General features: G+C 46.5%; 1 protein-coding gene across 1 annotated transcript in view; it reads left to right on the top strand.

The window, feature by feature from the left end:
- Nucleotides 1-24,888, top strand: part of LOC132084583 (tyrosine-protein kinase ZAP-70) — a 36,180-nt gene extending 11,292 nt beyond the window's left edge. Inside the window, exons 2-14 of the mRNA XM_059489778.1 lie at nucleotides 8,375-8,597; nucleotides 8,986-9,237; nucleotides 12,428-12,588; nucleotides 13,383-13,521; nucleotides 15,604-15,682; nucleotides 16,102-16,142; nucleotides 17,681-17,729; nucleotides 18,752-18,932; nucleotides 20,116-20,322; nucleotides 21,600-21,792; nucleotides 22,758-22,898; nucleotides 23,144-23,256; nucleotides 24,062-24,888. Coding sequence (XP_059345761.1) covers nucleotides 8,448-8,597; nucleotides 8,986-9,237; nucleotides 12,428-12,588; nucleotides 13,383-13,521; nucleotides 15,604-15,682; nucleotides 16,102-16,142; nucleotides 17,681-17,729; nucleotides 18,752-18,932; nucleotides 20,116-20,322; nucleotides 21,600-21,792; nucleotides 22,758-22,898; nucleotides 23,144-23,256; nucleotides 24,062-24,185 — 1,830 coding nt within the window. The 5' untranslated portion in view covers nucleotides 8,375-8,447 and the 3' untranslated portion in view covers nucleotides 24,186-24,888. The remainder of the gene's footprint in view (nucleotides 1-8,374; nucleotides 8,598-8,985; nucleotides 9,238-12,427; nucleotides 12,589-13,382; nucleotides 13,522-15,603; nucleotides 15,683-16,101; nucleotides 16,143-17,680; nucleotides 17,730-18,751; nucleotides 18,933-20,115; nucleotides 20,323-21,599; nucleotides 21,793-22,757; nucleotides 22,899-23,143; nucleotides 23,257-24,061) is intronic.
- The last annotated feature ends 446 nt before the right edge of the window (nucleotides 24,889-25,334 follow it).

The raw sequence follows: 25,334 nt of genomic DNA, 5'->3' as shown, positions 1-25,334 counted from the left end.
CATCTTTCTGCTTGGTAAAAACATCTTCTTGTGTGAGGTGGGTTTATCCTTTGCTCTAAGCCATAAAAACCCCTTCTAACTAACACACCCTTTGGCTCCTTGGTTATCCAGTAAGACTGCCTCAGCAATTCTTTTCTTCCATATCAAAACGTCCTTTCATCTTTATTCCTTCATCAGACTCAACATTTAAAAATCCTTCTGCTAAGCACACATACCTGTGAGACTTTCTTGTCAAAATTTCATCCTTCCCAACGGGGTTGTGTTTAACTCTGTGCCCCAGACCCTCATTAAAAACTGTTCAGGATCAATGGCTCTGGAGCCAGGAGTGTTTCCAGTGGCCCCACAAAGGCTCAGCAGGGTGTTTTCACAGCTCAGTCCACAGCCAGCAGAGGAGCCCAGGCTGTCTGAGGACAGCACAGTGACTTGGCTTCACACAGAAATGTCCCAGCAGTGCCACCCTGGGCCCAGCACCCTCCTGCTCCAGGGGGAAGCTGCTCACCAGGGACATCTGACTTGGGTGAAGATGCTTTCACAAACCAGGGCAGCTCCAAGAAGGGCTTCTGTCCCTGCTATAACCTCTTGGAGTATTGGGCAGCAAAAGAGCCCAGCCAGGGCTGCACCCAAGATGAACCAAAATGGTCACAAAATGCACGACCAGTCACGGGGTCTCTCATTTTTATATTTCTGCTCCATTTGCATATTGGAGTTTATTGTCCAATTCCAGCTCCAGCCCATGCAGTCCCATCCTTCTTGTTTTTCTCTCTCAAGCCCACGTTGTTTGTGCTCTTGGGCTGAGATTTGGATCATTTGTCCTTGGTCCCCAGCTGGAGCAGGAATTGTTTTGTCTCCCTGCTCTGTGCACAGAGCTCACCATCCCCTGACATGAACCCAGACCCACCCACTAAAGCAGCACAGAATGTGAAAAATAGAAAAGCCAAAACCTGAGGCATCAACCTCATCTGGTGGCTGTGACCTCACAGATATTCCTGTCCCAGCCTCTGTGGGGAGGCACCTGAGAAAACCCAGAGGAAGCAGGGTGACACCAGTAAATTGCTTTTTGGGAACCAAAAAACTGCTTTCTTCAGTGCCAGCCGTTAGAGAAGCCCAGCCTGAAGGGAGCAGGCACAGAGGTGTCCCCTGCAGGATCAGGAGGAGCCCAGGCCTTTGGGGCCATCTGAGGGCACCAGAGCTGCCTGGGAGGGACCTTCCACAGGTTCCTCCTGGAGAGGAGGATTGGAACAGGGAGTGTCAGAACCATGGAATGGTTTGGGTTGGAGGGACCTTAAAGGAATGGGTTAAAATTATAAGGGAAGTAATTTTAGGATGTCCAGCTCTTAAAACTGTTAATATAATATAATATAATATAATATAATATAATATAATATAATATAATATAATATAAGGCCAAAAGGCTCCCACATTTCACTTCAGAAGGTGAGGAAGATATCAGGGAGGATTTCTTAATGGAAAAAGTGTCAAACACTGGAACAGGCTGCCCTGGGAAGCAGTGAAACACCTTGGAAATGTTCAATAAACAACTGGACATGGCACTCAGTGCTGGGGTTTGGGTGTTGGGTCAAAGATTGGAGGTCTTTCCACTTAGTGATTTTTTCTGGAGCATTTCTGCATCAGGTAGTGCTGGGTGTGAAAAACACCAATCACTTGATGTTTAATAGTAATAAAATGGTTATAAAAATACTAACACAATTATAGTAAAAATAATTTGGACAAATTGAATTAGGACAATATGAGACAATAAAGACAAAGAGTTACCAACACTTCGGGTACCTTTTTCTGTGCAGCACGAGCCTGAAAAAGGACACAGTTAACAGAGGATTAACCCTTAAAAACAACAGCCTGTTGCATATTCATACACTTCATACATGATGCATAAATTCCATTCAAACACAGGATTCTGTCTGGTCATCATCAACTTCTTCCTCTGAATCCTAACAGCACCTTTGAGGTGGGAAGAAGTTCATTTCTCCTGATAATGGGACAATAAATTCTCTTTCTCTGAACGATTCAGGTGTCCTGTGGCTGCCATCTCACTGCAAGCCCTTTCTTTATAAAAAGTATCTTACATAGCATTGTTTCTATTTTAACAATTTTTGTAACCTAAGACTATATTTACCACACTACTTAAGAGAATTAATACAGCATTATTTTCTAACACAACACATATAATATTCATTTGAATATTTGCGAAAAGCCAATCATAAAATACATGCATTTTTCACAGGTTGGAGGTCTTTTCCACCCTTGGTGATATTTTCTGGAGCATTTCTGCATCAGGCAGCGCTGGGGCACTGAGGACTCAGCTTGTCCAAGGGCAGCAAGAGCAGAGCAGGTCCTCGGTGGGAATGAGGGAGGTTTTCCTGCAGATTTACTGTAAACTCACCCATTTCAGGCAGCTGTGAGTCAGTGAGCTCCCTGAGCAGGGGAGCAGATCGCTATCTGCACACAGCACGTGTTTGTGAGCACAAACACAGACAGGCTCTCACAAACTCCCACACAGCTCAAGTGTTAATCAAGAGCCGAGCAGCTTTGGCTTTAATTAGCAGCCAGCAGGGAGGGCAGAACAGCAGCTCCAGCCAGGAATGTGAGTGCTCCTAAATGTTGGGAAGAGCTGCCATGGAGTGCATAAAGAATTAAACATTAGTAATTAAAAGAATGCAGCCAGGTCAAGGCAAAGTGAAGTTTTCCAGGTTTTTTCTTTGAACTATGGAACACTGCATTGAATCAAAGTTATTTCAAGTTGAATCAAAGTTATTGCAAGTTAAATCAAAGTTATTTCAATTTAAATCAAAGTTATTGCACCTTTTCTGTTTAAGATAAAAAAAATAGTATTTTTTAAGATTAGAATTTTTAACATTTAAAAAACAAACAAAACCCTAGGAATCCCCCTAGGGTTAAATTTTTTAAGATTTAAAAAACAAAAAGAAAATCCAAGGAATCAGCTCCTCATTTCCTCCTCTTGCACAGTCCCAGCCAGTCCTGGGATGAACAATCTGCAAAAGCAACTTGGACACTGAAGGTGTTTTCCATCTTTTTCTTCTCTTCAACCACAAATCAGAAACAAGAGAATGAAATGCAGGGAAGGGCTGGGGACAGGCAGGAGGTCCCTGCCTGGGCCATCACCTCTGCAGCAAACAGCACCAGAACAAAGCGCATTTATTCTGGCATTAAATGCAGGTCCCTGCTCCCCTCCAGACTGTCCCAACCACCCCATTGTGGCTGTGTTAGCAGGGATTATTTGTGGTGTGTGGGATTATTGCTGCCAGGACAAGGAGATAAAAAACACGGTCCTAACAGGATGCTGAACCTTCCAGTGCTGCCTCCAGTTTCACCAGTACAACCCCCTGCTCTCAGGAACTGGTCTGGATTTGCATCAAGTGCTGTTCTGGGAAATTATGAAATCAAACCAGTTCCTGTTGGTTCTTGTCTGATCTGAGTAAAAAAACGAGTGGCCACCTATAAATAGATGTGATTGAGTGACATCTCCAGGGCTTCCTGTCTGCTTTTCCTGTGTTGTGGGGCACAGACCCGACTGATTTCATGTGGGAGTTGTTTTTTTGGGTGCATCTTCACGTCATCACACCAACTTGCCAACGTGGCCACCACCAGAGGAACCCTGGGCTTCCAGCCCTGCCTGGAGAAAAGGAGACTCAGGGGTGCCCTTATCACCCTCTACACCCCCCTGAAAGGTGCCTGTGCTCAGCTGGGGCTGGGCTCTTTCTCCAGGAACTGACAGAACCAGAGCACACAGCCTCAAGCTGTGCCAAGGGAAATATAGGTTGGACATTAGGGAAAAAATATAGGTTGGATATTAGGAAGTTGGTGAGATCCTATCCTATAGGTAGGATATTAGGAAAAACCTAATTAGAATATTAGGAAAAAATATACGTTGGATATTAGGAAAAAATTATCATTCTTTCAGTTTTTCATGGTAAGGGTGATGAAGTTCTGGAATGGCTGCCTGGGGAGGTGGTGCAGTCCCCATCCCTGGGTGTGTTTAACAAAGCCTGGATGTGGCACTGGGTGCCAGGGTTCAGTTGAAGTGTTGGGGCTGGGTTGGACTCGATGATCTTGAAGGTCTCTTCCAACCCAGTCATTCTGAAATTCTGTGAATTTTGTGAATTCTGTGCCCAACCTGTGGGACCACCCAAACCCAAGGGAACACCCAGCACCTGCAGCCCCAGGGACACAGATTAAAAAACGAGGAGAAACGAGGTCCTGTTAATTGAAATGAATAATGGTGGAGGGTCCCTTGCACAGTCTCTTTCAGCTGCTGTTCCATGAAATTGGTTCTCATTTTTGGCTGCATTTGGCAGTGTGGGAGAACAAAGTTGAAGGAGATTTTTGCAGGTCTATTGAGGTTGTTCCGGGTTGCTCAGGTTCATCCAGAACAGAGTTTGGAAGAGGAATTAGAGGAGACTCTGAGCTGGTGTGTGGGCAATAAAACCAGCCAGGGCAAATATTTAAAAGTAAGAGCTTTAGAGGGATTATAAATCTTCCCGTTCATATCTGCTCTCAGTGACTTTCCCTCGTGTCTCAGGACTGGGAAAGTTTTACTCAGCAGAGAAATTTCCTACCAGGGTTGGTCTGTGGCAGCAAGGCTTGGGTGGCACTGCCTGACCCAACCTCTGAGCCCTGGGTCTATCTCCTATCTCTGTGAGGGTTTCTTCACTCCCAGCTCTGTGACTGGAGAGGAAAAACATCCTGTTTATAACAGAGCACCCAGTGTGGGCAGCTGGAAATTCTGTGAGGGCTCGCATGTCATCAATAACTTCTGTGCCCTCTCACTTTCACCTGGCTGAGCTGCTGACACAGGTGCTCCACTTGCTGTGATGTTCTGCTCCTGGAATTTCCAGAGCAGGGATTCAGCAGGTCTGGGTGCAGATGTCATGGCTGTTTGTCCCAGTGCAAAGCAGCAGCTCACACAGGAGGCCACTGACGTCCCTCTGCCCACTCAGTATTTCCTGGTTCTCAAGAACGTGACTCATGAACCTGATTGCAGCTAAACCCAAGAGCTGCATCCTCCCTGCTCATCTCCTTCAGCCCATTTTCCTGGAGTTATCCTCTTGGGAGCCAGCTGGTCTCAGGAGCTGAACGTGGGGAACCAGCTCTGGGAACCAGTCTGGGCTTTGATCTCTGGAGGCACCACAGGATTAGGATGCTTTGCTTTGGTCCCAAGCACCAACTCCAGTCTGGGTTTGAGCCTCAGGGTGTTCCCATTCACCTGCACATTCCAGACTGGCAGCTGTGCCAAGACCCCACTTTGCTCCATTTGGTGAATTTGGTGACAGGGCCTTCACAATTTGGGCTGATTTGAGCTGTGCTGGGATGGTTTCTGCTGGTCCCTCACCCTGGCTGTGAACCACTGACGCTTCCTGTTGCGGTTTCCTGCCTCAGCTGTGATGCCTCCTCTCTGCTCTCCCTTCCTGTTCTCATCAGGGCCATTTCAGAGCTTCATGGGGACAACAAATAGGTAGAGAAGGCTCTGGTGGCCATAAATCCAGCTCCTGGTAGCCCTTTGCTGCTGAGGGCTGAGCAGGGCAGGGTGCATGAGCAGAACAGCTCCTCCTGAGCCCTTCCAACACAGAGATCCAGCCAAGCCCTCCCCAGCTCCAGAGACGCCAGGGGATGGCAGGAGGGCCCTGTGCTGCTGGGAGGGATGAACCAGGCTGGCATGAGCCAGGGCAGGGCTGACCACCAGGGCAGGGCTGGCCACATGCCCAGGCACAGCTCCAGCTGTGATGGTGATCACAGGGGTGTCAGGTTGAGGGAAGAGACGAGGATCTGACTCCATGTTTCAGAAGGCTTGATTTATTGTTTTATGATATATATTACATTAAAACTGTACTAAAAGAATAGAAGAAAGGATTTCATCAGAAGGCTAGCTAAGAATAGAATAGCAAAGAATGATAACAAAGGTTTGCGGCTCGGCTCTCTGTCCAAGCCAGCTGGGCTGTGGTTGGCCATTAAGTACAAACAACTCCATGAGACCAATCACAGATGCACCTGTTGCATTCCACAGCAGCAGATAATCATTGTTTATATTTTGTTCCTGAGGCTTCTCCGCTTCTCAGGAGGACAAATCTTAAGGACGGGATTTTCCATAAAAGATGTCTGCAACATCCAACCACTGCCTGGGAGCAGAGACCACAGCAGTGTGCTCAGCCCATGGGGAAGCAGCTTCTCCCACCATGTTCAGAAGAGTCAAATTGGGAAGAATCAGGGCAAATACCCAACGTGCTGCCCCAAAATCTGGTCTTTCTTTGCTCCTTACATGAGTGACGTGTTTGCAGGAGGCGCAGGTGGAGAAATCTCTCTGATCTTTTTGGGGTCATCATCTGTGCAGGAGCAATGCCAAAGTTCAGGGAACAAATGAGACCCTTTGGTCATGGTCAAATTTCCATTGATCACAGCAAAGTGGGCTCTGTCAACACCCTCTGGGTGGAATTTTAGGTGATTCAAGACAGAGATACAAGCCCTGTACAAGGACAAGCCCTAAAGGTCTTTGGCACCAGGGGCTCTGCAGGATTCGGTAAACGAAGGGCCCTCTCTGCCAAAGGGATCAGAGCATCAGGAACCAGTCAGAGCCAGGTATTGTAGGGAAAAATTCCACAGATTGTTTAAAAAACAATTCAAGGAAGGTTTCTCCTTGTTTCTGCTGACTGCTGGTTGATGTCTGCCCAGAAGCACTTGGGTTTCTCTCCTTTCGCTGTGCTTGGTGCAGTTGTTTATCTAAATGTTGTTTTAGACGTTTCATATCCATCTCATGTTTTAATCTCAATGCATTTAAGGTTTTGGCCTTCTAGACCTTCATGGCAAAGCTCATTTATTCAGAGAGGCCAAAGAATTTCCTTTTATTGTGAACAGGGCTGGAGAGAAAATGGTAGGAAATCAAGGCTAAAAACATCAGGATGGATTTAAGGAGCTCATTTTTAATAGTGAAGGCAATCAAGGACTGGAGGAACTCACTGTAGGATTTGGGCCATTCTATCTTGCTTGGGATCTTTAAACCAGGTTCAGGGGGTTTCTCTATTCCTTGGCATCTATAAATCAAGATCAAGTGGATTCTCTGTTGCTTGGGATATTTAAATCAAAATCAGGTGGATTTTTATTTGCACTTCTCAGCTCTAGTAAGGACAGAATAGAAGGATGTGGGATGCTGTGAGGTTGAAATGACCCCACAGAGAGCTAGTGGGAGAACATCTAGACAGGGAAGTCTGAACCCCAATTTAACCATTTTTCAAAATGATGCTTCAGGGACCAATTTTCCCTGCCAGGCCAGGCCCCAGCAGTGGGTTGTCACAGCAGGTATTGCTCAGAATGGTCTTGAAAAAGTCACCTTGGGGGCACAGCACATCTGTGCTCATGCCAAGTGATTTCAGCTCCTCTGTGATCCAGGTGATGCAGAAGGAGAGACTGGGTCTTGGTATGGGGTTCCAAGGACAGCCTTTATTGAGCTTCTCCCTCAAACAGATCCAGGAAGAAAGAAACATTCCAGCAGGGAAAGCAGGGATTTATATAGGGATCTCAAGGGGCAGGACAGAGCACCAGGGCCAATGGGATGAGGGCACAGGGGTGGAGCAAGGGGGAAGGACCAATGGGATACATTGAATCTGCATATCACAGCAAGGCATGCTGGGAGAAGCCTTTTGGTTGTAGGCGCATCGGTGGGTAGCACGGTCAGGACGGAGGGAGACGAGAGATCTCTGAGGCCAGGTAATGGAACTTGGGGTTTATTGCAAAGGGCCTGGGTGCAGGGCCCTGCTGGGAGCTGCCAGCCACAGCTCAGAGCAGGGCTGAGAGAAGAGAGGGGGAGAGAGAGAGGATGAGAGGGTAAGAGAGTAAAAGGGTAAGAAAGTAAAAGGGATAAGAGAGTAAAAGGGGTAAGAGAGTGAGGTTCCCATTACAATACAATAAATCTTACGTGTTGAATATTCTAATTCTCACTAACCAATCTAGTAAAATATACAAATCCTATAGCATTTCCATACAGCCTGTAAGAATCATTACATTACCACACTGTGTTACATTTTAAACCCTAAAAACTCCTCTTTGCGCCCCTTCTGCCAAGGTAGTACTTGGACCTTGCAGACAGGTCCAAGTACGGTCTGCTCAGACCCTTGGAGCTGCCTGCAAGCAGAGGGTGTTGTTCCATCAAAAGGGGATTACCTTCAGCCAGCCACACCATTGTTTTCCCATTGTTCAGTAACTGAGGCATCTCAAAGCTTGCTTTCATTTCAATCTCGCTTATAGTTTCTATATTCTCAAAATCTTTTGCCCGGCAATCATATTTATAAGGCTTTCCTGTTTCACCTTCCCCAACATTTTGTTATAACTTGAATGCTTTTCCTTCCAGGGGAGCACCGTCGCCTTCCTGCCTGTTGGCCCACCAGCCTCCTCAGCGCGTGATCCATCGAGCGGAGGGGGAGATGCCGGACGCTGCCGCCCACCTGCCCTTCTACTACGGCAGCATCGCGCGCTCGGAGGCCGAGGAGCACCTGAAGCTGGGCGGGATGGCGGACGGGCTGTTCCTGCTGCGGCAGTGCCTGCGCAGCCTGGGCGGCTACGTGCTCTCCATGGTACGTGTGACGGTGTTCACAGGGGTTCTTGGATGAGGGAAGAGACGAGGATGTGACTCCATGTTTCAGAAGGCTTGATTTGTTATTTTATGATATATATTACATTAAAACTGTACTAAAAGAATAGAAGACAGGATTTCACCAGAAGACTAGCTAAGAGTAGAATAGGAAAGAATGATAACAAAGGTTTGTGGCTCGGCTCTCTGTCCGAGCCAGCTGGGCTGTGATTGGCCATTAATTACGAACATCCAACATGGGCCAATCGAAGACCCACCTGTTGCATTCAGCAACAGATAATCATTGTTTACATTTTGTTCCTGAGGCCTCTGAGCTTCTCAGGAGGAAAAATCCCGAGGAAAGGATTTTCCCTAAAAGATGTCTGTGACAGGTGTGCGACCTGCAGTTCTACCACTACCCCATCGAGCGCCAGCTCAACGGCACCTACGCCATCCTGGGGGGCAAGGCGCACTGCGGCCCCGAGGAGCTCTGCGAGTTCTACTCCAAGGACGCTGACGGGCTCTGCTGCCCCCTGCGCAAGCCCTGCAACCGCCCCAGCGGCGTGGAGCCCCAGCCCGGTGTCTTCGACAGCATGAGGGACAACATGGTGCGGGAATACGTGCGGCAGACCTGGAAACTGGAGGTACTGGGGCTTTCAAAGTGTGGGGTAGTGTGGATTCTTTTTTTTTTTGCTTTTTCTTTTTTTGCTTGTCTTCTATTTTTGCTTCTCTTATTTTTTGCCAGGGTCAGGATTAATTGCGGTGTTTCAGGTTGGCACTCAGATGTTTATCAGTTCTTATCTCTGTTACAGTCCCACAAACCCTGAGTGCTGCAGCACTTCACTCTAACAAGCTAAAAAATGGAGCCCCATCTCTCTCTCTACAAGTCCTTTTAAGGATAAACTGTCCAGTTAAGAAATGACACGTAAATTATTTTTACTTTTAACCCAATACCCAACCACCCATGGCTCACGATGTGGACTTTTTATCCAATTACACAAAGCCACCCAAACCCATGGAGAAGAAGGTGAAGGACCAGGCTCCACCCCAAAACCTCCATCTTGCTTTATATATATTACTGTATTTTAAACCCTTAAAGTCTGTGTTTTCTACCATGTGCTATTCTACACACTTCTATTCAAACTGCACACCCACAATCCCAGTTCTATCATTCCATTTTGGAAGCTTCTCCACAGCCTCAGGTCAATGCAGTGTTCTCTTGGGGGTCAGTGCCTGGCAGCACAGAAAGTCTGAAATTCTCAGCTCCAACAGGGTGGGAAGCTGTGATTCCTGTGGTGCTGTCATGTCCATTTGCAGCACAGCAGAGTAAAGTTGCTCTCCTTGGAGGATGCTGGCACTGTGAGGGGTCTGAATCCTGCTCTATCTCAGTTTCTTCTCCACACACTGGTCTAAACATCTTCCCAAGCCTTCAGACTTGGAACAGCTGGAACTGACTTTGCAGGCCTTCTCTTCTGCATCCCATGGGATGCTCCCTGCCTTGAACCCGAGCTCTGATCCCAGAAGCCAACAACCTATCCCAAAAGCCAACATTGTATCCCAAACCCCAACAAACCCATCCCAAACCCCAACAAACCCATCCCAAATCTAAAGAAACCACTCCAAAACCCCAACACACCCATCCCAGAACTAAACCAACTCATCCCAAGACCCAATGACTCATCCCAGAACTAAACAAACCCATCCCAAACCCCAACAAACCATCCAAGATCTAAACAAACCCATCCCAAACCCCAACCACAGAGCTCCAGGGGCACATAAAGACATGAGCTCCATGCCATGGATGTGTCCCTGGCACTGCTGGCAGCAGATTCTTCATCCCACTCCTGGGATTGGCTCAGTTGGTTAGAGCAGGTGGTAATAATGCCAAGGCTTTGGGTTCCATCCCCATATGGGGCCATTTACTGAATAACTGGACTTGATGATCCTTGTGGTTCCCTTCCAACTCAGAATATTCTGTGATTTCTGGGAATATCTCTCCATACGTGAGGTGCCCATGCCTCCAAACATTGTGCTGAAGATGAAATGAAAGCAGATTAGCAGATTTAGACTTTGCTCTGGTCATTTTCACTCTTTGGAGTGGAATTTTTGCATCTCTGGATGGGTTTTTTTTGCCAGTGAAGGTTTTACCCATGAGACCAGGCAAAGGATGCTGGATCAGGTCTGTGAATTATTTAAATTTAAAAATATCCAAAACCAGGTTCCTGCATTTTATTGCAGACTGGAATATCTACAATATAAAAAATCATATAAATCAAAATATATAAATCAAAACTCAAAATGGTCCCACTGGCAGCCATGGACCTCATTTCTTTCTGCCTGCTGCTACCTTGGCTCCTCAGATATTTCCAGGGGTCATTTTGTTGTTTCCTTGGAAAGGGCTGCCCAGGGAGGTTTGGAGTCCCCATCCCTGGAGGTGTCCACGGAAGGCCTGGAGGTGGCACTCAGTGCTCTGGGCTGGGGACAAACTGGGGATGGGGCACAGCTTGGCCTTGCTGATTCTGGAGGTCTTTTCCAACCTAAATCATTCTGGGATTTTGTTTTTTCTGACTTTTGAGTCCTTGGAGAAATATGGCTCAGGCAGTGCCCTTATGGAGCCTTTCTACAGAAGCTTCCTGAATTTGGCCTATTTACACCAAATGTGTTTGACAGAATGAGGTATTTTATAGGGTGAACGAGGTGTTCTCTAGGATTGCCATAGCCAATTGAGGTGTTCTGTGCTAAAATGAGATATTTTGTAGCAGAATTCTCTCCCAGAACAGGGGTTTCTGTAGGGTTTCCCCCAGAGCAGATGGGTGGCCACCTGCAGATAGCACAAAGGACATCGCCACCTCCTGGCAAAGGGACAGGAACGGTTTGACACCGGTGTGAGCCCGGGGAAAGGAGCTCAGGGTCCTTCCCTGTGATTGCCAGACTGCACCGACCCTGCCAAGTCCTGGTGCCTGTGGGTGGTGGGCAGGGGCATCAAGAAAATCATGGAGAGATGGAATATCCTGAGCTGGAAGAGACCTAAAAGATCATCCAGTGCAGCCCTGTCCCTGCACAGACACCCCAAACCCCACCCTGGGCACCCCTGGGAGCTCTGTCAGTGAGGGGCTGGGAACACAAACCCTGTGAGGAACAGCTGAGGGAGCTGGGGGTGCTCAGCCTGAAGAAAAGGAGACTCAGGGGTGCCCCCATCGCTCTCTGCAGCTCCTGAAAGGTGCCTGTGCTCAGCTGGGGCTGGGCTCTGTCTGCAGGAACTGACACAACCAGAGCACACAGCCTCGAGCTGCACCAAGGGAAATTTAGGTTGGATATCAGGAAAAAAGTATCGGTTGGATATTAGGAAAAAGGTCTTTGCAGAAAGGGTGATAAAGTTCTGGAATGGCTGCCCGGGGAGGTGGTGCAGTCCCCATCCCTGGGTGTGTTTAACAAAGCCTGGATGTGGCACTGGGTGCCAGGGTTCAGTTGAGGGGTTGGGGCTGGGTTGGACTCGATGACCTTGGAGGTCTCTTCCAACCCAGTGATTCCGAAATTCTGTGAATTCTGTGACTCTGTGAATTGTGTGAGTCTGTGTCCAAACTCTCTTGGAGCTCTGGCAGCCATGGCACCATTCCCTGGGGATCCTGGGCAGTGCCCAGCACCCTTGGGGGGAAGAACCTTGCCCTGAGCAGGAATTCTGCTCTGCAGCAGAAAATAATTCAGTGGCTGTTGGGTCTCAGTTGATCACGAGACCTTCCAAGTTTCCTGTGTCGTGTGCCCCCAGTGAGCTGTGCTGAAGCCATCGGCAGAGCAGCAGGATGGCAGGAGGTCTCTTTTCCTGCTCTTTTCCAGGGGGATGCCCTGGAACAGGCCATCATCAGCCAGGCTCCCCAGGTGGAGAAGCTGGTGGCCACCACAGCCCACGAGAGGATGCCCTGGTACCACGGCAACATCAGCAGGGAAGAGGCGGAACGGAGGCTCTACTCGGGGGCACAGCCTGATGGGAAATTCCTGTGAGTATGCAATGCAGGCATCCCTGGATTTCTGACCATTTCCCACCTCCACTGCCCTTAAAAATAGCTCCAGACAGCCTCTTGCATTTTATTTGGTACTGGAATATATATAATTCTATACATTATATGTATAATTTTATAATATATAATAGTATATAACTTTATAGCATATATTATAATATTATATATATAATATAACATTATATAATATATAATATATAATATATAATATATGATATATGATATATGATATATGATATATGATATATGATATATGATATATAATATATAATATATAATATATAATATATAATATATAATATATAATATATAATATATAATATATAATATATAATATATAATATATAAATTTAAATATAGGCCACAATTTTGATATAGAATAATTTTATATATATTATAAATTATAATATATGAAATAATATAATGATTTTATATAATATTATAAATTATAATATATGAAATAAATACATAATATATAATATGTAAAATATATAACATATAATATTATATATTATATATTATATATTATATATTATATATTATATATTATATATTATATATTATATATTATATATTATATATTATATATTATATATTATATATTATATATTATATATTATATATACTTTTAAATATAATACATATAGTTTTATACAAGGATGCAGGGACACCTCTCCACATATACATGCCCACTCACCACTGGCACTGACAATCCTCAGAGTAAAACCAAGAGCTGCCTTTAATAATTTATGAATCATTTTCGTCCCTGCCAGGCTGAGAGAGAAGAAGGAGAACCGTGCCTATGCCCTGTCCCTCGTCTATGGCAAGACTGTGTATCACTACCGCGTGGACCACGATAAATCTGGGAAATACTCCATTCCTGAGGGCACCAAATTTGACACACTCTGGCAGGTAGCAAGAAATTGAGGCACCCTTTCCTTGCTTTGAAGCATTACCAAGTCCCTCAAAATCTTCAGGATAAATAAACCCCTCTAGCATCATTTTTTTAGTGTCAGTGAGTCAGGAATTATTTTATTCCTGGCCAGGTGTTGTGTTTGTGGCTGACAAAATTCTGGCCTCCACACAGACCCTGATCCAAAACTTTGTTACTTGATTGGACTTTAATGTTTATATAAAATTATATAAAGTCTAAATATTAAGTTATATATAAATTATATAAATATATATTTATAAATATAATATATATTTATAAATATATATTATAGAAAATATATTTATATAAAAGGATTTTTTTTATACTTATTTATACAGAAAAATAAATTAATATTCATTGTTTCTAAATGACATCATAACACCAAAGTTGTGGTTTTATCCCCACCACTTAATAATTAGTAATCATCACCACTGATCTTCAGGGGTCCCTTCCAACTCAGAATATTCCATGATTCCATGCTAATTCTCTTTCATTAATTAGTATTTTATCCTCTATTGGTTATTAATTTCTCTTTTCTGCTAATTAGACCATATTTTTAATTTTTACAAACTAAAAAAGATTTTTTTCTATTTTTTTTTCCTTAGCAGGGACTCTCCAATGCTTAAACTGAATCTTTTTTAGTCTCTTCTTTTTTTCTTCTGGTTTCTCTAAAGTCTCCTTGTGGTCCATAAATTCTGCATTCCAGATGTCCAACCTCAATCCATCTTCCTCTTCCTGGCTTTGTTCGCTGGGGTATATCAGAGTTAGTTTATCAAAACTTAAAATTCCAGTAATTTTCCCCAGCTGTGCTCCTGCAAAAGTAGCTGATGACAACCTTGTTCCATGCTGGCTGGGAGTAATTGAAGAATAACACAATATTTATAATTATACATATATTGGTTGGGATTAATTAATTAAAACAAGTAATTTAAGAGTTAAACCATTAACTGAAATTATGCAGGGAGTGGATGCCAGAGTTTCCTCCTGGCTAGGGCTGTCTGAGGGACAACAACCCCATTTTGCTGAATTTTCTGTATTCCCAGGGCTGTTTTCACATGGAATTTTATTGAAAACAAAGATTTTTGGGCCATTTTTATGGCGACAGAGCCATGCCAGGCTCTCAATTGCTGCTGAAATCTGAGCCAGGCAGGAGGGGAAGGGAAAGCCTGGTGTCCCTGGGCTGGCCTGGCTGTCCCCAGGGTGGGTGATGTCCCCTCTGTGCTGGATCCAGGGGTGCTGCCATCAAAAACTCCCTGGGATCCATGGAACAAACCCTGCAGTTCCTCTGGGAAGAAGCATCTGCTTTCTCTTAGGATTTATCCCACACATCAGGGCCTCAACCCCTTCCTGGCTGGCACAACAATGGCACTGCACCCCACATGCCCTGCTCAGACTGCAGATTTTGTCTTTCTTTGGGCCTTATTGAATTTCCCAAGCTCTTCCCAGTTCTTGCAGATACAGTCCAGGGATGCAATCACACCCTGGGGCATCCCTAAGTGCACACAGAGAAGAGAGAAACAGACTGGTGCCTGCTTGCCATAAATCTGAGAGGATTCAATGCTCTAAGCCACAAAAGCTAATACTAATACTAATACTAATAATAGATATACAATATAATATATAATCTATAATATAGATAATAATATATATAATTAAATATATTGTCAATATAAAATTATATATATATTCTATATTATTATATAATAATATAATAATATAATAATATAATAATATAATTATATTATACTTATATATAATAATATATAATGTGCATAATATAAGGATATCATCTATATTATATATAATATATATAATTATATTAAATTCTATATAATTATATTATTATTAAATTATATTAATATTATAATATATAAGTAAATATCATATACAATATATAAATATATACTTATATATTACAACATTAATATATACTATATACAAATTAGTATATATTATATATAATCTATGACATATTATATATTATATATTATATATTATATATTATATATTGATTTTTTTCTCCTCACAATAATCTCTTTTTCCTCCCATCTCTTTCCCAGTTGGTGGAGTACTTAAAGCTCAAACCAGACGGGCTGATTTTCTACCTGAGGGAAGCCTGCCCCAACCCCAACATGCCGGGTGAGCTGACACCTGCCAGTGCCACCCCTGGCCTTGGTTTGCCACCACCTGGTGCCAGCTGGAGCAGTGTCATCCCAAATTTCCTTTCCTTCCCGGGGCCACTTTGGCTCCACGTGTCACAAATGTCACTTGAGAGCCTGTCCCATCCTGGGGTACAGCTCAGCAAGTCCCTGCCCATGGGGTGCTTCAGTGGTGCCACTTTCCCTGACAAAATTTGGGAATAACAGCCACATCCAGAGCCATTTCCACTCCTTTTTAGGCTAAAGCTGGGGAAGTTTTCCTTTGGGGGTTGGAGGGGATGGGATCAGACCCACAGGGTCCTTCAAGGACCGATGCTCTGGCCCTGCTTGGAGCAAACTCCTTATAATAAACTGCTGATAAGAAATTCCTGATAACAAACCCTCTCTCTTGTTTTGCAGCCTCTGCAGCACCAGTTCCACCCACCCACCCCTCCGTGAGCGTGAGTTTGGGGGAGCCTTTGTGTCATTGGGAGCTCAGTGGTTTTAATATTGCTGCATTTCAAGCCTGGCTGATCAAACCCTGCTCTTCAAACCCTGCTTTTGTCTGAAAGCTCAGCAACTGCACTGGACTTTATTAAGCCCAGCTGGGATGTTGTTCCCTTTCCAGCTTGGATGGGGGTGGGGAATAGCTGGGCACAGCCCTTGGTGGAGCTGAGAAGGGTTTCCATTCATCCAGAGCTCATTGCCACACGTGGGGCTGTCCTTGGGGACCCCTCCATTGCTGGGATTCTGGGAATGCTCAGCCCTGCTGCTCCCACTGGCCCCCAGCCAGGGCTTTGTGCTCGCCCTGCCCTGGGGAATGTCCCTGCTCAGCCCCTGAGTGCTGGGCTGGGCTGAAAGCAGCGAGTTTGGGGATTCTGGGGGGCTGAGTGAGGCCTGGGGGCTCACCCATCACCTCACCCACAGTGGCCCCCAGGGTGGTGGGCACTGCCCAGGTGTTGGAGAGTGCCCAAAGGAGGGACGTGGAGCTGGGGAAGGGGCTGAGGAAAAAAGCAATTCAGCAGCAAATCCCAAAGCCAAACAGGACCCAGATGTCCTAGAAATCAGCAGACATGCAGAGAACCAGACCAAGGTGCCCAAGCTGAGCTCTTGTAAGGCAGGAGCATCCCTTGGGATGTGCACAGCAACTGTTCCAGGCATCACAGCAGATCTGGCTCATCTCAGAGCACTGCAGAAAGGGCCCTGGGGGTCCTGGTCAGTGCAAGTTGGATCTGAGTCACTGCTGGGTCCTGGCAGCCCCAAGGGCCACCCTGTGCTGGGGGCACCAGGCCCAGGGAGGGATTGTCCCACTCTGCTCTGCCCTGGGGCAGCCTCAGCTCCAGTGCTGGGGGCACTCTGGGCACCACGAGATCAGAAGGACCCAAAGCTGTTGGAGAGTGCCCAGAGGAGGGACACGGAGCTGGGGAAGGGCTGAGGAGCAGCTGAGGGCACTTGGCTCGTTCAGCTGCAGCCCAGGAGACTGAGGGGAGGCTCCTCGGGGGCTGCAGCTCCTCCCCAGGGCAGGCACAGGGGCAGGGGCTGAGCTCTGCTCTGGCACAGGGACAGGAGCCCAGCAAGGGCTGCAGCTGTGCCAGGCCTTGGCATGGAGCTCAGGGCAAGGTTCTGCCCCCCGAGGCTGCTGGGCACTGCCCAGGCTGCCCAGGGAATGGTGCCAAGGCTGCCAGAGCTGCAGGAGCTCCCAGGGCTGCTCAGGGTGGGGGTGTTGGGGTGGCTGTGCAGGGACAGGGCTGCACTGATCATCCCTGAGGGTTCCTCCCAGCTCAAGGAATTGTGAGGCTGAGTGATGTCCCCTCTATTTATTTATACAGAAAAAATTTATTTATACTCAGCAATGTTGCCTCCAGACCACTCCAATCTCATCTTTCAGAGGGATCACCAGCTGGGGCTGTGTTGGGGTGCACTTTCCCTGTCCCTTTCTCTTCCATTTGCAACTGAAGCAATTTCTCCTTTATCCACTTTCTCCTCATTTCTTTTCCAGAGAAACCTGGGCCCTCTCAATGCAGATGGATACACCCCAGATCCTGTTGGTGAGCACATCCAGAGCCCTTTCCTCCTCTTAGGGGACAGGACAGGGAATGTCCCAGGAGCCCAGGGGTTCTCTGGAGCCCTGCTACAAAGCCCCTTTCTTACAAAAGCATCCAGGAGCACCCCAGACATTTCAGGGCCCTGCACCCATACTGGGCTCCCAGGAGATCAAGCCTTACCCCATTCTTTGCCTTAGCCACAAGTGAAGCCCTGTCGTAGCCCCGTTTTTCACTCAAATTGGCATTTTTTCACTAAAATTTACTTTTTTCACTAAAATTAACATTTTTCAGTGGATTCAGCTGAATTTCAGTGGGGTAAAGGGCAGATATGTGGAGTGGGAATGCTCAGACCCCTATCCTCATCCCATCTCTTGCAGTACGCTAGGACTGTATTGATGCAGGATGACACCCAGCCAGAGGAATAATGTGCAATGACTCCAAGATTCAGAAGGCTGAACAATTGCATTATTAAGCTATATTATATTATATTATATTATATTATATTATATTATATTATATTATATTATATTATATTATATTATATTATATTATATTATATTATATTATATTATATTATATTATATCATATTTTACTAAAGAAAACCCATGACCCTTACTAGACAGTGACAACACAGCTTTGACCTGATTGGTCAATCAATCCAAACCATCACCAATTAACAAATCACTCTGAGTAAACAATCTCCATAACACAATCCACATGTGCCAAACAGCAGGAGCAGCAAATAGAGATAAGAATTGTTTTTCTCTCTTCTTTCTCTGAGCTTTCTCACTGCCTTCCCCAGGAGAAATCCTGGGAAGGTTGTGCCTGCTGCTCTCTGTGAAGAGAAGGACTGGGAGGGGCCCTGGGTTGTGAAAGGGAGGGAGATGCCCAGGAGGGACCAGAAATGCTGGAGGTGGAGGTGAATTGGCCAAAAGAGCAGAGAAACCCTTCCCAATCCATGAGGGACAGAGGGATGGGGAAATGGGGAAGGGCAGGTTTATAACCAAGTGCTCCTCTTGGGAAGGGGCAGGAAAATCCCGGCTGCTGCCCATGGACACCAGTGTCTACGAGAGCCCCTACAGCGACCCCGAGGAGCTGAAGGACAAGAAGCTGTTCCTGAAGAGGGACCACCTGATGATTGATGAGGTGGAGCTGGGTGCAGGAAACTTTGGCTGCGTCAAGAAGGGAGTTTACAAAATGAGGAAGTGAGTGAGGGTGCCGGGGAAGGAAGGGGGAGGAGAGGGACCTGGCTGGCCTTGAGGTGTCCACAGCTGTCTTCTTGGTCACTAGATGGGCCCCAAAGTGACAATAGAGGGGATTAGAAATGACCTGGAAGGTCAGGGGTGATGGATCTGATGGTTGAGGCACCAGCACTGGAAGTGTTCAGAAGATGAGCAGGTTTTGTGGTGAGGTTTAGTGGGGATGGTGGTGTTCAGCCAGGGGTTGGACTTGATGGTCTTGCAGGTCTTTTCCAATGCCAGATATCCCAGGATATTATGATATGATGCTGTAATTCCATGGCTTCCCATGGATTTTCACTGACAGCTGCAGTGCCCTGGGTGTGTAATTTCCACATTCCCAGGCACACAGCTGCCACTTCCAAAGGGACTTGCTGGGCTCAGAGGAACAACTCCACATTCCTGAGGCCACCTCTGTCCGTGTCAGGCCAAAGCAGTGACACTGAGGAGTTGTGCCACCCTTGGCTCTGTTGCTGGTTGTCTCTGATTGTCCTTACCTACTTGTGCCTCAGTTTCCTCCTGGAAAAATGGCACCGATGACCCAGATCTCAGTGTGGGAAGGGAGGTGTCTCATCCCCAGATCAAGGATGGCAACTTCTGGCTACACCCACAAGGGTGAGGTGACCTTTTCTATCCATCCTGGAACACCAGAATGGTGCAGGGCCCTGCCAGAACAGGCTGTTGAGAGATCAGTGTCCCAGGAAAAGGGATTTCCATTCCTGGCTGTGACCCCTAATTCCAGCTGTGCTCAGCCCATCCCACAGTGTGGTGCTTGTGAGGTCCCCAGGATGAGGTGAGACATGAGAAATCTCCATGTTCTCAGAAGGCTGATTTATTATTACATATTATATTACATATTATATTACACTATACTAAAACTATACTAAAGAAAAATAAGGATACAGACAGAAGGCTTAACAAGAATGATAATGAAAAGCTTGTGACTGACTCCTCAGAGTCCAACACAGCTGATGGTGATTGGCCATTAAGTAAAAACAATTCACATGTTTGGATAAACAATGTCCAGACCACATTGCAGAGCAGCAAACACAGGAGAAGCTGAGGCTTCTCATCTTCCCGGGAGAAGAAATCCTGGCAAAGGGATTTTTTAGACAATACAACAGTGACACCATGGCTGTTCCCCATGCAGGAAGCAGATTGATGTGGCCATCAAGGTGCTGAAGAGCAACAACGAGAAGACGGTGAAGGATGAGATGATGAAGGAAGCTCAGATCATGCACCAACTGGACAATCCCTACATTGTGAGAATGATTGGGGTGTGCGAGGCTGAGTCGCTGATGCTCGTGATGGAGATGGCTTCTGGAGGGCCCCTCAACAGGTTCTTGGCTTCCAAGAAGTGAGTGTTGGATAAAACATAGCTGATTTTCTGTGTTTCTTCTCAAAATCTACTTCAGAAGCCCACCCGTGTGTCACTGTTGAGTCAGATCAGAAGACAAAATGGCAAAAAGCCTCATTTATTTAATCCTCTCTTCTTTTATAGCTTAGTTCACTACAGTTGGACCTGATTGGTCATTTAATCAACACATTTCACATGACTGGCTAATTAACAAGATGCCTATTTACAAGCAATCTTATGAGAAAACCAGAAAAACAGATTATTAGAAAAACACCACCTGCAGGTTGTTTTTAATACTTGGCTATCATTGTTTATCTCCAGTTCCCTAAAGCTTCCCAGGCTGATTCTGGGAAAACTTATTGTCTTGGTTTGGAAAGCCAGGTGTCTGCTAAGGAAGGCAGGAGCCTTCCCTGAAATAGAAAATGTAAAACACCCCACCTCCCCACTACCTTTCCAAATCGCTATAAATTTTAAATTAAGGGGCTCTCAGGCAAAAATATGGGAGCAGGAAATAACAGTTCTTTAACAGGGAAGAAAATAAAAAGATAAAATAAACAATGCAGTAAACTAAAACAACACTGACAGAGTCAGAACCCAACCTGACACCCTGTGGGTCAGGCTGTTGGCAGCAGTCCCATTGGAATTGTGGCTCAGCCCTCCTGCAGTGTCAGGGGTGGTTCTGCTGGAGCAGGGATCCTGTAGAAAGGTGCAGTCTCTTCCTCTGAAGATCCAGTGGCAAAGGCAGCTGCTGTTCCTCTGGGGAATCCAGTGGAGAAGCCGTGCTGGTGTTCCAGAATCTCCAGAGTATATCCAGGCAGGAATGCTTGGCTCCTCCCTCTGGGCTCACATCTCCCAATGGGATGCAGTAGTTCTTATCAGTCATGCAGTGACATTCAATGGCTGTTATCAGCAGATGTCTCCCCAGTTGTGGAAGAGATAAGGAAAACTGCCCACTGAACAGAAGACAGTGCCATACAGATGGTGAATAGAACACAATTTGCTTGAGATCCAGGACGCTTATCTTGCTTTCTCTGTCTCTGACCAGGCTGTCACATCCACACCCTTGTAGGTGTAGGAAAGCTGAAAAGAGCAGAAAGAAATCTTTCGTGTAGGTGTAGGAAAGCTGAAAAGAGCAGAAAGAAATCTTTCGTGTGAGGCTCCAGGGGCTGATGCTTCTGGAGCAGAGCTCTCCATGCTCATTCTCCCTTACAGCTGGAAAAGTCAGAAGGGACCACAGCAGGTCCTTTATGACTGAGATCTCCTTTCACCCTCCCCAGGGACGAGATTACAACGAGCAACATCGTGGAGCTGATGCACCAGGTGTCCATGGGCATGAAGTACCTGGAGGAGAAGAACTTTGTCCACAGGGACCTGGCAGCCAGGAACGTCCTGCTGGTCAACCAGCACTATGCCAAGATCAGTGACTTTGGGCTCTCCAAGGCTCTGGGAGCTGATGACAGCTACTACAAGGTGGGTATGAGCAAGCAAAGGGTCTGGAGCAGGAGCCCTCCTGGTTGGGAGGATGAGACCCCCAGCGACTTGAGGAGGATCTGGGCTTTTCACCGACCCCTCTGCACATCAGGCTGTATTTCACTGGAGTGACATCAAAAGGGGCTTTGCAGAGCTCTGGTGACAAGGAGGATGCAGAGGCAGCCAGGGGGATGAGAGGAGCCAGAGAGAAGAGAAGGTGATGAAGAGTGAGCCAGGGCTGATCTTCCCAGCAGTGCTCAACTAAAGGAGAAACCCCATCTGGAATTCTGTGTCCAGCTCTGGGCCCACCAGCACAAGAAAGATGAGGACCAGTTGGAATGAGTCCAGCCAAGGTCACTGAATTGGTCACAGGGCTGGAGCCCCTCTGCTCTGGAGCCAGGCTGGGACAAGAGAAGGCTCCAGGGACACCTCAGAGCCCCTTGCAGGGCCTGAAGGGGCTCCAGGAGAGCTGCAGAGGGACTGGGGACAAGGCCTGCAGGGACAGGACACAGGGAATGGCTCTCACTGCCAGAGGGCAGGGCTGGGTGGGAGACTGGGAATCAGGAATTGTGGAATCCATCCCTGGAATGGATTTCCCAGAGCAGCTGGGGCTGCCCCTGGATCCCTGGCAGTGCCCAAGGCCAGGCTGGGCAGGGCTTGGAGCAGCCTGGGACAGTGGGAGGTGTTCCTGCCATGGCACTGGATGGGCTTTGGGGCCCCTCCAACCCAAACCATTCCATAATTCCATGTCTTAACTGAGCCCTGGAGGCGGGTGGCAGGAGGAGGGTGGCACATTGGGCATTCAGCACCTGCACAACAAGACAGCAGGGCCTGGACTGGGCTTTGGAGCTCCCGTTTAAGGTGATTTTTTCAGCCATGTGAGATTTGACACAAACACCCAGCAGAATCCAGGTGCAGCTCCCAGCAGTCTCAGGCTGCAAATGTCCCTCCTTGCTCTGCTGCAGGCCAGGACAGCAGGGAAGTGGCCCTTGAAGTGGTACGCCCCCGAGTGCATCCTCTTCCACAAGTTCTCCAGCAAGAGCGACGTCTGGAGCTACGGTGTGACCATGTGGGAGGCCTTCAGCTTTGGGCAGAAACCCTACAAGGTGAGGGTCCTACAAGATGAGGCAGAGCTGGCTCTGTCACCCATGGGTGTCACAGCCCCACTCCACTTTAAGAAAGGCACAAATGAGGGTGGATCCTGCAGCTTTGTGCTTGTTTTAAGAGAGAAGAAATAGAAAACAAATGGAGTTAATTTGGGTTTGAATCAAAGCAGAGTTTTTTGATCCTCCTTCTCTTTGATCCTTCTGCTCACTTGGGAGACATTAATTTCTCCTTGCTCTCATCCCAGAAAATGAAGGGCCCTGAGGTAATCAGCTTCATAGAGCAAGGCAAGCGCATGGACTGTCCCCAGGAGTGCCCAGCAGAGATGTACTCCCTGATGCAGCAGTGCTGGACATACAGGTGAGCATTTCACCATGATGCCAGCTCCACCAGAGCCACCAAATCCCAGAATGGGATTGGAATTTTGGGCTGGAAAAGACCTTAAAGCCCATCCAGTCCAACCCCCTTCACCACACTGTTTGCATAGCGACAACACAAAGCAAATGGTGTCTCCTTCCTTTGTCTGTGATGGTTCCCCAGCCCAAGATGAATTTTTTATTATCAGACCTCTCCATTTGCCTGTGCCAATCCTGGAAGATCCCAAGGTGTCACAGACATCTTTTATGAAAAATCATTTCCTTAGGATTTTTCCTCCTGAGAAGCTGAGAAGCCTCAGGAACAAAATGTAAACAATTATTATCTGCTGCTGTGGAATGCAACAGGTGGATCTGGGATTGGTCTCATAGAGTTGTTTCTAGTTAATGGCCAATCACAGTCAGCTGGCTTGGACACTCTGTCCGAGACAGAAGCCTTCGTTATCATTCCTTCTTATTCTATTCTTAGCCAGCCTTCTGATGAAAATCCTTTCTTCTATTCTTTTAGTATAGTTTTAATGTAATATATATCATAAAATAATAAATGAAGCCTTCTGAAACATGGAGTCAGATCCTTGTCTCTTCCCTCATCCTCAGACCCCTGTGAACACCATCACACCCAAGGCTCTGTGTCTTTGTCCCTCTGTGTCCCTGAGAGGTCTCAGCTGCCTCCTGAGCCCTGGCTGCTGCTCTCCCCAAGGGTCTCTGTGTCCTCTGAGTGCATCAGGCCATTTTTGTCCTCTCTGATGACTTTATTTGTTCCTCTCTGATGACTCTTTTTGCCCTTGCAGATGGGAAGAACGTCCAGGGTTTGTGGCTGTGGAGAATACCATCCGCTCCTACTACTACAGCATTGCTGCCAAGCCTGAAAATGGGCCAGACACAGGGGACAGGGCCAAAGCAGCTCTGCCCTGAGACTCCTCCTCTGCTCCTCCACCTGCCCTGTATGGACCTGGAAAGGCTCTTTGTGAAGTTTGGCTTTAATCTCTCAAACGCTCCTCAGCAGCTGCGGAACTGAGGATGAGGAGGGACAGACGGGGACACCCAGCCGTGCCCCCCAGCTCCTCCATCCTGACCCAGCAGCACAGACTGTCAAACCTCCTTCCCACCCAATTCCAAAGCTGTCCCAGGACCCCAGAGCTTTGTGCCTCCCAGGCTCCCTGAGGATGAACTGTGTTGGCTTCAGAAAATCTGGATTTTTCCAGATTCTTTAACAAACAATGATTTCCCAGGAAACCACTGTGAAAAACACCAATCACTTGTTTTTAAAATTTTAAAAAAGTTTAATAGTAATAAAATGGTTATAAAAATAGTAATACAATTAGAGTAATAATCATTTGGACAGTTTGAATTAGGACAATATGAGACAACAAATACAAAGAGTTACGGATATCCAGGTACCTTTTTCTGGGCAGCACGAGCCTGAAAAAGGGCACAGTTAACAAAGGATTAACCCTTAAAAACAACAGCCTGTTGCATATTCATACACCTCATACATGATGCATAAATTCCATTCAAACACAGAATTCTGTCTGGTCAGTGTCAACTTCTTCCTCTGAATCCTAACAGTGCCTTCAAGGTGGGAAGAAGTTCATTTCTTCTGATAATGCAGCAATAAATTCTCTTTCTCTGAAAGATTCAGGTGTCCTGTGGCTGCCATCTCGATGTGAGTCCTTTCTTTAAAAAAAGTATCCTACATAGCATCGTTTCTCTTTTAACATTTTTTATAACCCAAAACTATATTTAACACTGTACTTAAGAGAATTAATACAGCATTATTTTCTAACACAACACATATAATATTCATTTGAATATTTGCGAAAAGCCAATCATAAAATACATGCATTTTTCACATCACCAAGTGCACATTTCTGGTGGGGTTTGTGGGGTGGGACACAGCAAGGAACCACCTGTGCTCCTTTTCCCCTTGTATTAAGGCAAGAAGCAGCTGGTTTGCAGCTGGGATGGGGAGGAGCAGTGGGACAGAGCTGGTTTTTACCCCTGCACCCCTGGCCATCCCAACCCATTTTATCACCCAGCCCTCCAAGGTGACTCCCAAGCAAT

This window comes from Ammospiza nelsoni, chromosome 27 (genome assembly GCF_027579445.1).
Source record: "Ammospiza nelsoni isolate bAmmNel1 chromosome 27, bAmmNel1.pri, whole genome shotgun sequence".
Taxonomy (NCBI): domain Eukaryota; kingdom Metazoa; phylum Chordata; class Aves; order Passeriformes; family Passerellidae; genus Ammospiza; species Ammospiza nelsoni.
Note: the sequence above shows the minus strand (reverse complement) of the source record. Positions and strands in the feature narration are given on the sequence as shown.